The sequence below is a fragment of the Choloepus didactylus genome, chromosome 14 (genome assembly GCF_015220235.1).
Source record: "Choloepus didactylus isolate mChoDid1 chromosome 14, mChoDid1.pri, whole genome shotgun sequence".
Lineage (NCBI taxonomy): Eukaryota > Metazoa > Chordata > Mammalia > Pilosa > Megalonychidae > Choloepus > Choloepus didactylus.
This window is the reverse complement of record NC_051320.1, coordinates 27,143,583-27,158,388: the sequence shown is the minus strand read 5'-3', so window position 1 is coordinate 27,158,388 and position 14,806 is coordinate 27,143,583. Positions and strand designations below refer to the sequence as shown.

The 14,806-nt window shown below is 36.4% G+C and overlaps 2 protein-coding genes across 6 annotated transcripts in view; one reads left to right on the top strand and one right to left on the bottom strand.

The window, feature by feature from the left end:
• XKR9 (XK related 9) overlaps positions 1-11,436 on the bottom strand; it is a 31,500-nt gene extending 20,064 nt beyond the window's left edge. The window contains exons 1-4 of one of the 5 annotated variants that reach the window (XM_037802349.1): positions 11,297-11,436; positions 8,849-8,929; positions 7,148-7,223; positions 4,586-5,131 (exon numbers count right to left, since the gene is read on the bottom strand). In XM_037802349.1, the coding sequence (XP_037658277.1) occupies positions 4,586-4,857 (272 nt within the window). In that variant the 5' untranslated portion in view covers positions 4,858-5,131; positions 7,148-7,223; positions 8,849-8,929; positions 11,297-11,436. Of the gene's footprint in view, positions 1-38; positions 93-4,585; positions 5,132-7,147; positions 7,224-7,710; positions 7,836-8,848; positions 8,930-11,296 lie in introns of those variants that run through there. The other 4 variants (XM_037802348.1, XM_037802350.1, XM_037802351.1 and 1 more) reach the window with 4 other exon arrangements.
• A 15-nt stretch (positions 11,437-11,451) lies between these two features.
• LACTB2 (lactamase beta 2) overlaps positions 11,452-14,806 on the top strand; it is a 32,538-nt gene continuing 29,183 nt past the window's right edge. Inside the window, exon 1 of the mRNA XM_037802353.1 lies at positions 11,452-11,715. Coding sequence (XP_037658281.1) covers positions 11,594-11,715 — 122 coding nt within the window. The 5' untranslated portion in view covers positions 11,452-11,593. The remainder of the gene's footprint in view (positions 11,716-14,806) is intronic.

The window sequence follows — 14,806 nt, the reverse complement described above, 5'->3', positions numbered from 1 at the left end:
CTACTGATATGAGATACGCAGAGAAACTCTTTCCTTACCCTGGTGGATTGAGTTTGGGAAGAAAACGTGCTACTCTGGAAACAAAACTCTTCCAGCTTTTATTTTCAGGCTTTCTTTTGGTTATAAGAGATTAAAGTCCATATTTTGTCACATCAAAGGCTGGGGGGAAGGGAGGCTGAAGAAATAACTAGCAGTATTTAAAAATTCTCCCAATACCCATTCCTATGTTTGTATTCATGTACTTCTGAAGATTTCACCTCCTTCACACTTTTCTGGATCACACATGCTAAGGCACAGCCTAGGCCCCACCCTTGAGTGAAAAATATTAATGTCCAATTATAAAATATGTAAGTTATTTCCCTCCAAATGGCTACCCAATTGTCTCAACACTTCTAAAAACTAGGCACAAAATCAGTAAGAATTTAGAATATCTGAATCACACTATCAACTACATTTACACATTTTCATAAAACACTACAGTCAATAACTGCAGAAACACATTTAAGCAAATATGAAACATTCATAAAGATGAGCCATATGCAATAAAACAAATCTAAATAAATTTCAAAAGATTAAAATCTTAGAAAAACATGTTATCTTACCACATTGGAATTATTTTAGAAATCAATATTAAAATATCTATAAAAGACCCAAACATTTGGAAGTATTTTTAAATAGTCATAATCCTTGGGTGAAGGAAGAAATCACAAGGATAATTTTTAAACACTTCGAACTGATGGATAATTAAAACACAACATATCAAAATATCTGGGATATAGCTAATGCAGGGATTGGAGGAAATTTGTAGTTTAAATGCTTTTACTAGAAAAGAAGACAGGGTTAATAGTAATGAGTTTCCATTGATATGAGCTTGCCAAAGAGAACCATATTAAACCCTCATTCCACAAAGGAAAGAAATAATAAAAACAAAAATCAATGAACTAGAAAAAAGACAAACAACAGAGAGAAATTAACAAAGTCAAAATAGGGTTATTTGATAAAGCTTCAGTGGCTGAGATTTCAAATGGAGCTGAGAGGTCACTCTGGTGGACACTCAAGTACTATACAGATTAAACACTTTTTAGGTTTTATTGTATTCGAAGAGCTAGAAGTAAATACCTGAAACTACCAAATTCCAACCCAGTAGCCTTGACTCTTGAAGACTACTGTATAGCAATGTAGATTACAAGGGGTGACAGGGTGACTGTAAAAATCTTGTGGACTGCACTCCCTTTATCCAGTGTATGGATGGATGAGTAGGTAAATGGGGTCAAAAATAAATGAAACATAGGGTGGGATGGGGGGGGATGATTTGGGTGTTCTTTTTTATTTTTATTTTTTATTCTTATTCTGATTCTTTCTGGTATAAGGAAAATACTCCAAAATAGACTGGGGTGATGAATGCACAACTATATGATGGTACAGTGAACAGTTGATTGTACACCATGAATGATTGTATGTTATGTGAATGTATCTCAATAAAACTGAATTTTTCTTAAAATAGGGTTATTTGAAAAGACTGAAGAAATTTACAAACCTTTAGCAAGACTGATGGGAGGTAACAAGAGGAAGAGAACATAAATTACGAGAATTAGGAATGGCAAAGGTGACATCACTAAATACCCTCTAAATTAGACATCTTTAATGAATCGAACAAATTCTTTGAAAAACACAATTCACTAACACTAACACAAGATCAAATAGAAATCTGAATAACCCTCTGTATCAAAGAAATTGAATTTGTTCTTAAAAATCTACACACACCTGAAAGCAGGGACACAAACAGACATCTGCACACCAATGTTCACAACAGCATTATTTACAATTTCCAAAAAATGAAAACTACCCAAGTGTCCATCAACAGATGAGCAGATAAACAAAATGTTGTATATACATATGATGGAATATTATTCAGCAGTAAGAAGGAATGAAATACTGAAGCACATGACAACATGGATTTACCTTGAGGACATTATGTTAAGTGAAGTAAGTCAGAACACAAAAAGACAAATATTGTATGATCTCACTGATATGAACTAATTATAATATGTAAACTCATAGACATAAAATATAGGGTATACCAAGATGTAGAATGAGGCTAAAGAATGGGGAGCAGTTGCTTAATATGTGCAGAATGTTTAACTAGGTTGAATTTAAATGTATAGAGAGGGACAGAAGTGATGGTAGCACATTATTGTGAGAATAATTAATAGTGCTGAATGGTATGTGAGTGTGGTGGAAAGGGGAACTTTAGAGTTATGTATGTCACCAGAAGGAAAGTTGGAAGTTAAAACATGGGAATATATAACACAGTGAATCTTTTGGTGAATAATGTCTGTAATTAACTGTACAAATATTAAAAAGTTCTTTCATGAACTAGAGCAAATGTACAACACTATTACAAGGAGTTAATAATAGAAGGGTATATGGAGGAAAATGTACCTATTGCAAACTATGGACAATTGTTAGTAATATTTTAATACTTTTTCATCAACAATAACAAACGTGCCACACCAATACTATGGGTCAATAATAGGTGGGATAAGGAATATGTGATGATTAGGGTTTTCTTATCTTTATTTCATTTCTGGGGTAATGACCAGAACATAATCACAGATACTATGCATTCAGGCAAAGAAGGCCATATGAACATCCAGTAGTAAAAACAGAATCATCAGTAAGGTACCTGAAAAGGCTTCAGATATTGAAACTATGAGACATGAGTGATAAAACAACTATGCTAACTATCTTAAAGAAATAAGTGACACGCTTGAAAATATCTGCAGCAAGCAGGAAGTGGCATTCGAATGATATCTGACTCTTCAAGAACAACAGAAAAACTAGCAGAGGTTTTGGAGTTCTTTCAGGACTGGAAACTGAGAGACCTCAAACTCAGTCATTTGCCCTTCAAGACGTGTGCCAAGTTCTGAAACTGTAAGATGAGAAGCAAAAAGCTAAACAGAAAGTCTGGGAAAGATAGAGCAGAGTTTTTGTCAGTTTTGTGGTACCAAGGAAATAAGGACTAGTGTTTACGACCTGCAGGGTTGAGGATGACCATTCCAGACTCTCAGAGCCCTGGAAAGCTGCACCCTTAAGAGGAGGGAGAAACCAAAAGTGGACTGACCCTTACTCTAAATGCCTAGCAAAGAAAAGATAAATAATATTATCTGGAGCCTCTATATAATTTTTATATACAATGTCTGACATTCAGTCAAAAATTACTAGCTATGCCAAGGGACAAGGAAAACCAAGGAACTTCTGCCTTTCTTTTATAACATAATTTATAACACAATGCCTTGCAGTACCTATTGGTCATCATTTGAAACACCTGTGAAACTAGTTCTGTGGTATGAAAAATTTCCATTAATAGAATGGCAAAAAAGAGAAATTCAACCTATTTCTAAACCTTCTGCAATAGTTATTTTTACCCTTTCCCAAGTTTACTACTACATAGTTTTCATTATTACTCATACAGAATATTCATTAAATCTTACTCATTATACATCTATTTTCTTATCAGGACTAATTTTTACTCCATTCCTTTAAACTTTTTCCTATTACTGAGAACATACAATTTTTAACTCCAAAACTGACTTCCAATACCAACACCTAAAGTATATTCTTTCCAGGTTCTCAAACCTATAAACTTTTTTCTCATTGCATGTTGTTTCTCTTAAATATTATAACCTTCATAATTCTCGCATTTAAAGAGATAAAGTATATGAAAACACTTTGAAAACTATAAATATCCATACATATGTAATGGAATTATTATTATTATTGATTAATTAACATAAGGAAACCTGGGATGTTTTTTAAAATACTTTCATCCAATGGCCATGGATCTGTTACTTTTTACCAGGATAGAATAATAAATTAACCTCTATGTAAGCTATTAAATTTCAAAATCTAACTTTCAAAACAGTATGTTATCCTCTACTAAAAGTTGACTTTATTTGTCTCTACTTTTAAGATATGTATTGATTTTAACAATATTAAATGTCTTACAGTAGTAATGAAAAAGTCACATGAAATTAGATATACAAAGAATCACAGAATTCTCAAGATCTACTTAGGCCCAGCTTCTTTGACTATGAAATAAAGTTTTGAACTACCTGATTCTTAAGGTCACTTTTAGTTCTGTCTATGATTCTGTACCTAGCTAAACACATGGCTACTGCATTATTGCAGTAAAAATTTCATTTAGTTAAATCAATATATAGGTAACAAAAAATTAAGTGCTCTATCAGAGTTGCAAGTGATAGACTATATTTGCACAATAGATTTAGAATACATATAGAAAATAGAAGATTCATAAGACAAAGAAAATGTGTTTTTCCTTCCCCCCAAAAGTGAGTATATATCAGAAAAATTAACTTACATTAAACATTCTATTAATTAACCTGGAAAATTCTGACAATACAGAAATGGCTCAAATAAGCACCTATATGAGTGAGGAGAAGTAACCTTTGTGCTATCTGCAAATAGAAGACCTTTGTACATCTGACTACACAGAAACCGGAAGGTAGTTAATAACTGTTTGAATAAAAACAAATATTGTCAATGATCAAAAGTATATACTCACCTTTTAAAAATTCCTCCTTGTAAGCAATGAAGTAGAAGAAAACAATGCTGACTTTCTTGGCCTGCTTTCTTTAAATCAGCCTTGTACCAAGAATAACTAAAACACTGAACAACAAGTGTTCCAAACAACATAAAGCTTACTGTTAAAACACCGAAAACATACTGTCCTGTGTAAAAAAACCTGACAGACACCCAGAGGTCTACAATTAAATCAATTATATAGATTATAATGCCAAGAACTGACATCATAAAATTCCATTTGGTGTATTTCATTATGAATCACTATAGCTCTTGGTTGTCTACTTTTTTCTCTCATATAAGAATTTTTAAATGCCAGAACAAAGATTAGTGTGTCCTTTGATATAGCACTGAATTTTAGTGTCTACTCATTAAACCTATTTAGAAGAATAAGTATTATGAAATTGAAACAGTAAAACCAAAGTGACTAATTTTAACTTTCTTCTCTAAATCTCTAACTCAGATCCAATGTTACAAGGCTTTATTCAATCTTCTGTTTCACAATGATCTTCATTACAGATGACAATACCTAGAATGAAACAGACACACATATATATGTAAGTTTCTTAAAAACCCTGAGTAACTTTTAAGAACCATGGACCATGATTTTAGCAAAGCCTTCTTTTTTCTAAAAATAATATATCACTAAATATAGAGCTTATAATAGCTCAGGGAAAGTAGTCTTGGACATATATTTACCAGTTGACATCTTCCTCTCAGACTATTTATCTTTTAAAAACATAACCTACTCACAGAGAGATTTATCATAACACCATTTATGGTGACAAAAAATTGGAAACAAACTAAATGTGTCAACATAAGGAAATGGTAAAGTAAATAATGGTTTACATTTCTAAAATGGAATATTAGGAGCTACTAAAAATACATCCAACAAAAGTACATTTGCTGTGAAAATTCTTAATACGTTTTGACCCTGGAATTCCATCTAGGAAATCCTAGAGAAATATTCACAAATATGCACAAAGATATATACTATTCGCAAAATCTTTCTATAAGAGCAAAAAATTGAAAACTACTCAAATGACAACTTCTCAACTTCTCAAGAAGCCTAGTTCAATAAATTGTGGTATGTCTATACGAAAGGATACACCATGCAACCTTAGAAAGAATGAAGTTTCTTTATATGAATGACTTTAGAAGATCTCCAAGCAAATGAAGTAAATAAAACAAGTAACAAAAGGATAAATACTGTATAACATATATGGAGAGGGGAATGGGGGTGAGAGTAGAAGGTAAAATGCAAGTTCAATAATTTACTTGATATACTTCTATAGTGTTTCAAAGTTTTAAAACAAACACGGACTATTTATAAAGTTTCTCAAAATAAAAACAATAGAAAATAATGCTCATGAAGAATTTTAATGACTGGAGAATATGTTGTTAAGCTAAATGCTGTGTATTAAATACCCCCATTTAATTCTTACATTAACCTTAGGCAATGGATGCTACTATTATGGTCCCTATTTTACAGATGTGGGCTGAATCCAACTGGCAAACAAGATTTGTTTGACTCAACAGTGTTTTATGTCTTCCCAACTAATTTCCAATCTTTCACATAAAAATCCAGATTTCTGACTGTTATCAAAAAATTAGCAGCTCTGATACACTAGACCAGCATTCCCTCCTGAGCAGTGGCTGCCTGCTCTAGAAGGAGCAAGCTCTCTCCACAGGAGAAATCCAGCCCACTTCACCTGTTCAACAGCTGGGTCTCAGTGTTCACATAGCTACCTACTAGCTGTGTATCCTCAAGGATGCTATTTTACCTTCTGGTGAATTGTTTTCTTCACATGAAATATGGAGATAAAAATGTATGTACCTCACAGGGTTGCTGTGAAGATTAAGTAAGATAATACATATAAACAACCAGAAAAGTATTGGCACAGAGTTGGGGCTCAAAGAATGTTAGTTATCAATATTACCCTGTCTGCCTGACCCCTGTAAGTATCTGAGTTTACAATCTCTACCTTTACTTTATATAATGTTAAGTGAAAATGTAATATAGTATGATCCCAAAGCTTTGACAATATAAAGGAAAAATGAATGGGGTAAATACTAAAATGTTAACAGTGGTTATATCTGGGGAATGAATGGTATCGTATATGAACTTTTCCTTCTTCATTTCTGTATCTTCTATGAAGAATATTTATTACCTTAAAACCAGGAGTGGGGGGAGGGGGTGTATTTAAAAAAACACAGAGACTAACACAGTGTTCTTGTCATTTTTATCTCTTTTAAGTATTTTATTTAAAAGAATGATACTAAAAGGTATTTCACCGTTCTCACAGAATAAAACAAAAGTTCATATTCACTATTTTCCTGCCAAGAATGCTGTGGTAGATAGGATGGAAAAAAAAATAATTTTAAAACCTGAGTTTTTCCAATCTAGTGGGCCATGAATTTCCCTACAGTAAGTTTCTTATCTTAAAATGAGAGGCATCATGCCCATAAGCAAGGGTAGTTTAGAAAGATGAGATTTAATGAAAAGGTTATGTTCAATTGAATTAAGTATTTACCAGGAACCTACCATGTGCAGTTTTAGGCTCTTGGGATATATCAAGTGACAAAAGAGGCAAAAATTCTGTCCTTGTGGAATTTACATCCTAGCAGATAAAGATAGCCAATTAACAAAAAAATAATAAATAAGCAAATTAAATACTATATTAGAAAAATACTATAGAAAAAAACAGAACATGGTAAGAGATCAAAAGTTGGAGTAGAGGTGGGCATATCATGGGTTACAATTTTAATTACAATGATCAGGGCAGGTGTCACTGAGAAGGTAGCATTAGAGTGGTAGAAAAATAGCCACATGGATGCCAAATGGAAAAGCTTTCCAGGTGAAAGGAACAAACAGCTATAACATCTAAAAAGTACTGGATTTCAAGTATGTTCTCCGGAAACAAAAGTTCCACAGAATATTAGCAGATTCCTTAGTATGCTGTTTGTTTAATTTATATCCAAGTCCTGATCTAATATCATTTTAAAAAGTGTAATTCCTTAAGATTTACTATCTAGGGGGGAGAAAACATTGCATATATAGTGAGAAAATAGTCATAATAGTAGCTACTATTGTTGAATGTTTACTACCTGTTAAGTGCTTTGCAGACATTACTTCATTTAATCTTCACAAATCCCTATGAGAAGGGTTATTATTGGCCCCATTTTACAGATCAGAAAACTGAGGCTTAGAGATGTTGGGTATTTAGGTCTGTGGGCCTCCAATGTTGGATTTGTAACAACAACAATATACTATACAGTCTGTGAAGGAAGAACAGAAAATCTTAATAGTTGTTTGAATATTACACTTGGGCATAACAGCCTACATGTTTGAGATAGAAACTATAGTGTATTATTTTTTTCTGCAGAGCTATAAAATGGAGGGGGAAATGTAGTCAGAATTTCAAAGGAGGTGATACTAGACTTTAGATAATAAGCAGAAAATCTTTCACTTGCTCTCCACAGACTTTTCTCAGCAAAACTTTATAATCAGAAAACATGTTCAGAAGAGCAAAACTCTTGACTATAACGCAGTAGTTGTGGGAAAATTTCACATACAATGATTTTGAATGTAGATAATTTTCTTAAAATTACAAACTATAATATCTAAACACTCAATGTGTTTTACTAAATCATTCTACCCATAAAGAGAGCTTCCTCTACCTGGCATAGATAAGGAAAACAGCAGTTTTGAGTCAAGTTTTACAAGATGGGCAGAATAATTTCTAAGAAACTTAGAAATTGAATTCTTGGCAGAACATGAGAATCACTAGACTAACCTGTACAGCAACCTCTATATTCATAATTTAGTCAGACAGAACATAATGCCACCTGGAATGAAACCTACACAGCAAGCTAATAAACAGCAGCTCTCATGAAGAGGGCCAGCAGCTCTTTCAATAACCACATAGCTGTAAAACTTGTTAGGATAGTTCATCTCCTTTTCCACAACTGATCACTGTTCCAGCACCACCTTAAGAGAAATAACACCACTTACAAAATTTGGCTGCAAAATCAGGGACTTTTGACAGTTATTAACTTAATAGGTCAGTTTCAGTCCAATTTCATATAGACTCAACCCCTCTGTGTTGTATTTGGCTGCTAACCAAAATACATAACCTTTGCCCACTGTCCATGATCCCTTTGAAATAAGGGAAATAAGAAGTAAAAACTAGCAAACTTTCACTTGTCCAGCAAATTTAAAACAACACATAAAACGTAAACTTACTTGTCAAATACAAAAAGCCTTCTTTAACTCAAAGTCTTTTCTGGAAAATCTTCATCCTGTGAATCTTTTATTTCTTCTTCACTGAAAACAAGTATAATCAAAGGGCATGTAAACCATTATGATCAATATTAAAATGAAACTGAAATCACCTGTTAGTCACAGGTGACACTGTCTAACCTAGTGATAAGAGAGTCTATGTCATTGTCACTACAGTAACACCCTTTTACAACTATCGTATTGGGGAAGTGCTAACATGGCATCTTTTATAGTTTGACTGGTTACAAGCTTTTGCCTTAAGAAAATAGAAATCTGCCTCACAGCTTATCCAAGTAGCTAACAAGTTATGTTCAAAAGAAAGCAAAAGAGATTTTTGAATTTGAAATGCTCTAACAAAGAATTTTAAAAAAAAATTACCATTACCTTAGCCCTACCTAGTTTTTCCACCTGTACACCTTCTCAAACCCTGTGCCTCAAGAACATATGATTGTTGGTCTCTATTCCAAAAATACATACTATATTTCTTTTATTTCCAAGACTTTGCTCAAGGTATTTAATGTTTAGAATGAGTTTCTGTTTCCATCTACTTGATGAGTTCTATCAAATCCTTTAAGAATTAGCTCTAAATCTACCACCTTTAAGCTTTCTCAGATCTTGCCAATCAATGTGACTCTCCCTTATTTTCCTATCACTCTAGTTATATTTCTCTTCCAGGATTTACCTGTCTATGCCTTAAAATAATGTCATGTATATCTCCTCCATGGTTATGAGTCTCCAGAAAGCAAAAACTGTCTTATTCATCTTTAACACACACACACACACACACACACACACACGTCCATATGTCTACCACAATATTTTGCGTGTAGTAAGCAGACAATAAATGATTGTTAAATGTAACTGAATGGAATGTAAGAATCTTTGGTCTTAAATCCTGGAAAGGAACTTAAACTTCAACTCACATTACTAAACCATATTCACAAAGATCCAATTTTGTACTTCTAGCCTAGATCTTTCTTCTGAGCTCAATCCACATACCAATGGCCTCCAGGTTTTTTTTTTTTTTACTGGGATATCCCTCAATCACCTCAATTTCAACTTGTATAAATCAAGTTCAGCATCTACTCAGCATCTATTCCGGCTCTCCTGCTAGTGTCTCATTATATAATCCTATGCAAGTCACTTAACCTTTTAATAATTTGTGGGGCCCATTTAGTCATCTGTCAAATCAGGAATTTAACAATGACTGAAAACTTAAGGGATAAGGGAAAACAGCTGCCCATGAGCCTTGGGAAAAAGCAGTATGATTCAGAAATTGCTGGTCCACTCTTTTCTTCAACAGACTGACTTTCCAGCAGAGTTCTTTAAAAAGGGAGGATTCGAAGCAGCTTCCGGCCTGAATGACCATTAACTGATGTCCACAAATAAATAGCATTGGTAGGTTGTAAATGCATGATGTAGGGGAGTTTGATGGTTACTCCAAGCACTTTTTTTTTTATATAAGGGCAAATTGCTTGCCTTCCCACATGGAACAGGGATAATTTATAAGATTATTTCAGAAAGGGTTTTGACGCTTTTCCATTTAAAAAAATCTTTGAGACACAAGTCAAAGAAATTTCCCACGCATAAAACAGGTGTCTTTCAACACATCTTGTCTATTATACTGATTTGTAAAACAAATACAATTTATAAATTAAGCAGCAGATATTTTCTTCAGAAGTGTCTTCAAAAACGTTAAAAATGCTTGTCCCATGTTTAAGAACTACAAGCCTCCCATATGTGAATTTCTCATTAGCTTACAAAAAAAGAAGGGCTGGGATAATGGATATGTTCTCCATCTCTCTTGGATAGTGATTACTTGGTTCCATAAAATTGTCATAACTCGATGGAACAGATCACTGAAGATCTGTGCATTTTCCTTCAGGTAAATTATAACTCAATTACTGTTAAAATGGGAATGCCAGTTAATACTGGGGCAGAAGTTACGTGGAAGATTAGAAAGCTTCCTTAGAGAAAATAAGTCCCTTCCATCTTGGGCACAAAACCCCTCCACAAGGCAGACCCACTTTCCTGGGTAGACGGGTAGCACTGATGCGAGAGGGGGAGGAAGGCAGCTCTCTGGGTGAATCCCCCCCAAATGGGGGAAAGTGTTGGTGCAAAGCAGTTGGGAACAAGGTTCTAGACGCAGATCCGTTGGGCTCACACAGCTCTGTGAGCCGGGCAATTCTCCAAGTCTCCGTTTTTCATTTGTAAAATGGAGATAACAGTGCCTACCCCTTACAGTTGTTAAGAATTAAGTGAGATGTTTAAAAACACTTAGCCCAGCAATAAACACCAAGTAAACATTAAGCATTCCAATTATAAAAACGTTAATAGGTTACTCCCCTAATCTCCATTAGCCTGAGCAAACCTTCCCAGTACTCAGTCTCAATAACCCGAAACCTGACTGACCCTTGCTCCATCACACGGTTTCCCAAGTTAAAACGTCTCTCGCCCACTCGGATGAAAGCACCTGCTGTACACAAACTCCCCTGAAGGAAAAAAGCTCCTTCACGGGCGGCAGCGCGCCGCCGGTCCAAACCTGCCTAGCCTCACGCCACGAGCCCTCAAACACCTGCCCGCGCGGGACGTCACGTGACTGCGGCCCCGCCCCGGGCCCAGCTGCGGACTTTCTCGGGCAGCAGCTAGTGCGGAATCACGTGACCGCTTTCCCCGCCCCAAACCCAGCAGTAAACTGCGAAGACAGAGATGGCTGCCACGCTGCAGCGCATCGAGCGGCTGTCGGGTCGCGTGGTGCGCGTGCTGGGCTGTAACCCGGGTCCCATGACCCTGCAAGGCACCAACACCTACCTGGTGGGGACCGGCCCCAGGTAAACGTCCCACTCCCCACCCCCCAACACACACGCTCGTCCGCCCGGCCCGCGGGACGAGGGCTGCACCGTCTGCGCCGCGCGCGGAGAGTCTGCGCAGGCCCGGGGGAGCGCGGCGTCCCGGCCCAGCGCGGCGGCAGCCCTACCCAGGGTCATAAGCAGACATCCCGATTCCGGAGATCCCCTAAATCACGACTTCCGAGTAGTAACCCTTCTAACTTCCAAATGGCTAAGAAGGAGATAATGGGGGAAAACTTCACTTCCTGTTTTTAAATCCTATTTACTTGGCTTGATTTTTTGAATGCCAGGGTGACCATGTTTAAGCTGTTAAGAAGTCAGGATCCCCTGGAGTATTGAGTCTAAGAAATTGTTCACTTTGCTCTCTTCTCTTAGGTTGGTGTCTGGCCCAGAGTATAACTTCCCTTCATAAAAGCGATTAATTCTGCTGAAGCTCTTTTCTTAACTCGGCAGCAGAGGGCAGGATTTTCTTGCTTCCAATTTGGTTGACTTTGTAAACCAGAACAGGGGTTCCCTAGTGGGAAGGAGGAGCTGACCTTGACTGATTGTGTTTTTGTTACTATTGTGTGGCCTTGTTTAAGATATTTTGCGGGTGGAGTAGTCTATCTGTATTTCTAAGAAGATAACTTTTCTTCTTGTTCAGCTGAATTCTGTTCTAGTGGAATTATGCAGAAATGGGGAGGTGTGGTTTTTACTGCAGAGCATGTCTTTGTAGGCATTGAGCAACTTTTGGATACTTAGTTTTTAGCACACTAGATACCCTAAATAATACAAAATAAAAAATAAGATGTAGTTCCTCTTGAACATAGATTCTAATTGTGCAGTCAAAATGTGTTACAATTAATAAAATATAGTTATCTACTAAATCCAGTTTAATAAGTATAGTTCATTGATTTTTCATTTGAAGTGTCTACCGTATTTGCCTTTTTCCCATAAATCAGAATGTTAGAAGCAACAGGATTGGAGGGATTGGTAGTACTGCAAATGAAGCAGGCAGAATGTTAAGTCCAGAGTAATCAAGGCAAGATCAGGAAGGTACAAGATCTTTAGACTGGCTCCAGAATATAGAAGGATACAGAAGTAAGCAGAAACAATACCTGAGCTTTAGGGCAGAGTCTGTCTTGGCTGGGACCCCCTTGCCCTCCTAAGTCCACAGGCATTCTCTTTTCAGTGTGTCATCTTAAACTAGTTCTAAAGCTGGTAGCTAACATGAAAATTGCACCGAGTCACAATTACCCTAGAAAATCTCTCAGGAGAACACCATGTTGAAGATCATTGTACTGTCTCTCAGTGAGTTCAACACAACCTGTTTTCCTTGTCGTGATGAAACAGATTTCTGGTTCTGTTTGAAAATGTGAAGATGACGTTGGCTTGCATTTAGGAGCCATGTTGTATGAAAAATACAGACTGTATCTTTAAAACACTAGAATCACACTCGGCAAGTGCTTAGGCTAAAACAGAATGAAGGACGCTGAAACTGACTGAGGGAAAAGCAGATTCATGGTCTGCCATTTTATACTACTATGGAACATGAGTTCATGGAATAGAATGGCCAGTGGGATCACTCACACTATTTAAATTATTTCTACTTCTCTGCATGCTGTCTCCCTCCCTCCTTCCCTTATCGTCTATAAAGTTGAGTAGAATAAATTACTGTGCAGATGATACTACTCTGCTATATAAAGTAAAAAAGTTAAGTGGCTAGAAATGAATATTAATTGGGTTCAAGTCAGAGGTTCTGAGAGTAGTGTCCATCTTTTTCACTTTAGAAAACAGTTCTGAGTTCATCGATGGTTTCCATATCACTAAGTCCAATGGCATTTTTCCATACCTATCTTATTTGAACTTCAGCATCATTTCACATTGTTTTACCACTCCCTCTTTGATTGCTAACAACACATTCTCCGGGTATCTTACCTCTCTAGTTGCTCTTTCTCATTCACCTTTTGAGTTCCTCAGCAATTTTTGAGTTCCTCAACAATTCCTAAATCGTTTGAGTTCCTCAAGATGCAGTCCTAGTCGCTCTTCAGTTCTCATGCTGTACTTTCTATGTGATCTTGTCTTGGCTTTACCTATTATCTGTTCAGTAATAACTTCCAAATTTATAGTCCAGTTTAGATAAAATCTAAACTTGAGCTTTAAACTTGTATAGTCAACTGCTTATTTAAAGCTCTACTTCAATGATTTACAGCCACTTGAAATTCAGTGTTTCCAAAACTGAACTCATGGGCTTTCTCTCTAAACCTGGGCCTCTTCCAGTTGTCCATGTCTTGGTAAACAGATCCATCCACACATGTGATCATGGCAAATGCCTAAGTACCCTCTGTGACATTTATTTTCTTCCTGCCACACACACTAGCCATTATGAAGTTCTCTCCATATTTTCTGCTATCATCCAGTCCAAGAAGTACAACTCTTGCCTAGGCTTTTGCAGTAGCCTCCTAACTAGGTTCTTTGTATCCCCCTTCATCCCTCTTCAATCCATTCTACCCACCCCGTGTATTCAGAGTAGTATTTTTAAAATGAAAATTGGAAGACCTTGCATGTTCTGGCATTCACCTGCCTCATCAGCCCTATCTCAAGCCCCTCTCTGCCTTGCTCTCAGCATTCCAGCCATGCTGGCCTTCTTACCATGCCTCAGATGACTTGTGTCCCTGCTGCCTCAGGGCTTTCATGCCTGCCCTTCCCTCCATCTCCCACGTGTCCCTCCCCTCTTCACACAGCTAACTTCACTCTCTTTTAGAGCTCAATTCAAATATTTCCTCAAGGAAGTCTTCCCTGACCCCTCAGACTACATTAAGCCAATGTTTTACACTGTTTTAGCACTCCATACCTCTTAATGGCCATTGTCTTAATTATACTGAAATGAATTTTTCTGAAAAAAAGAAACCTAATGTCTTTCCCCACCTCCACCAGAACATAAGTTCAACGAAGGCTTATCCATTACTGTATCCCCAGCAGCGAGCACAGAGCCTTGTACATGTAAGGGGTAGTAAAATATTTGCTAAACAAATAAGTATTCTCCACATTTTCTCTTAATTTTCACTATTATGATTCTAGGACTACTGGAAAA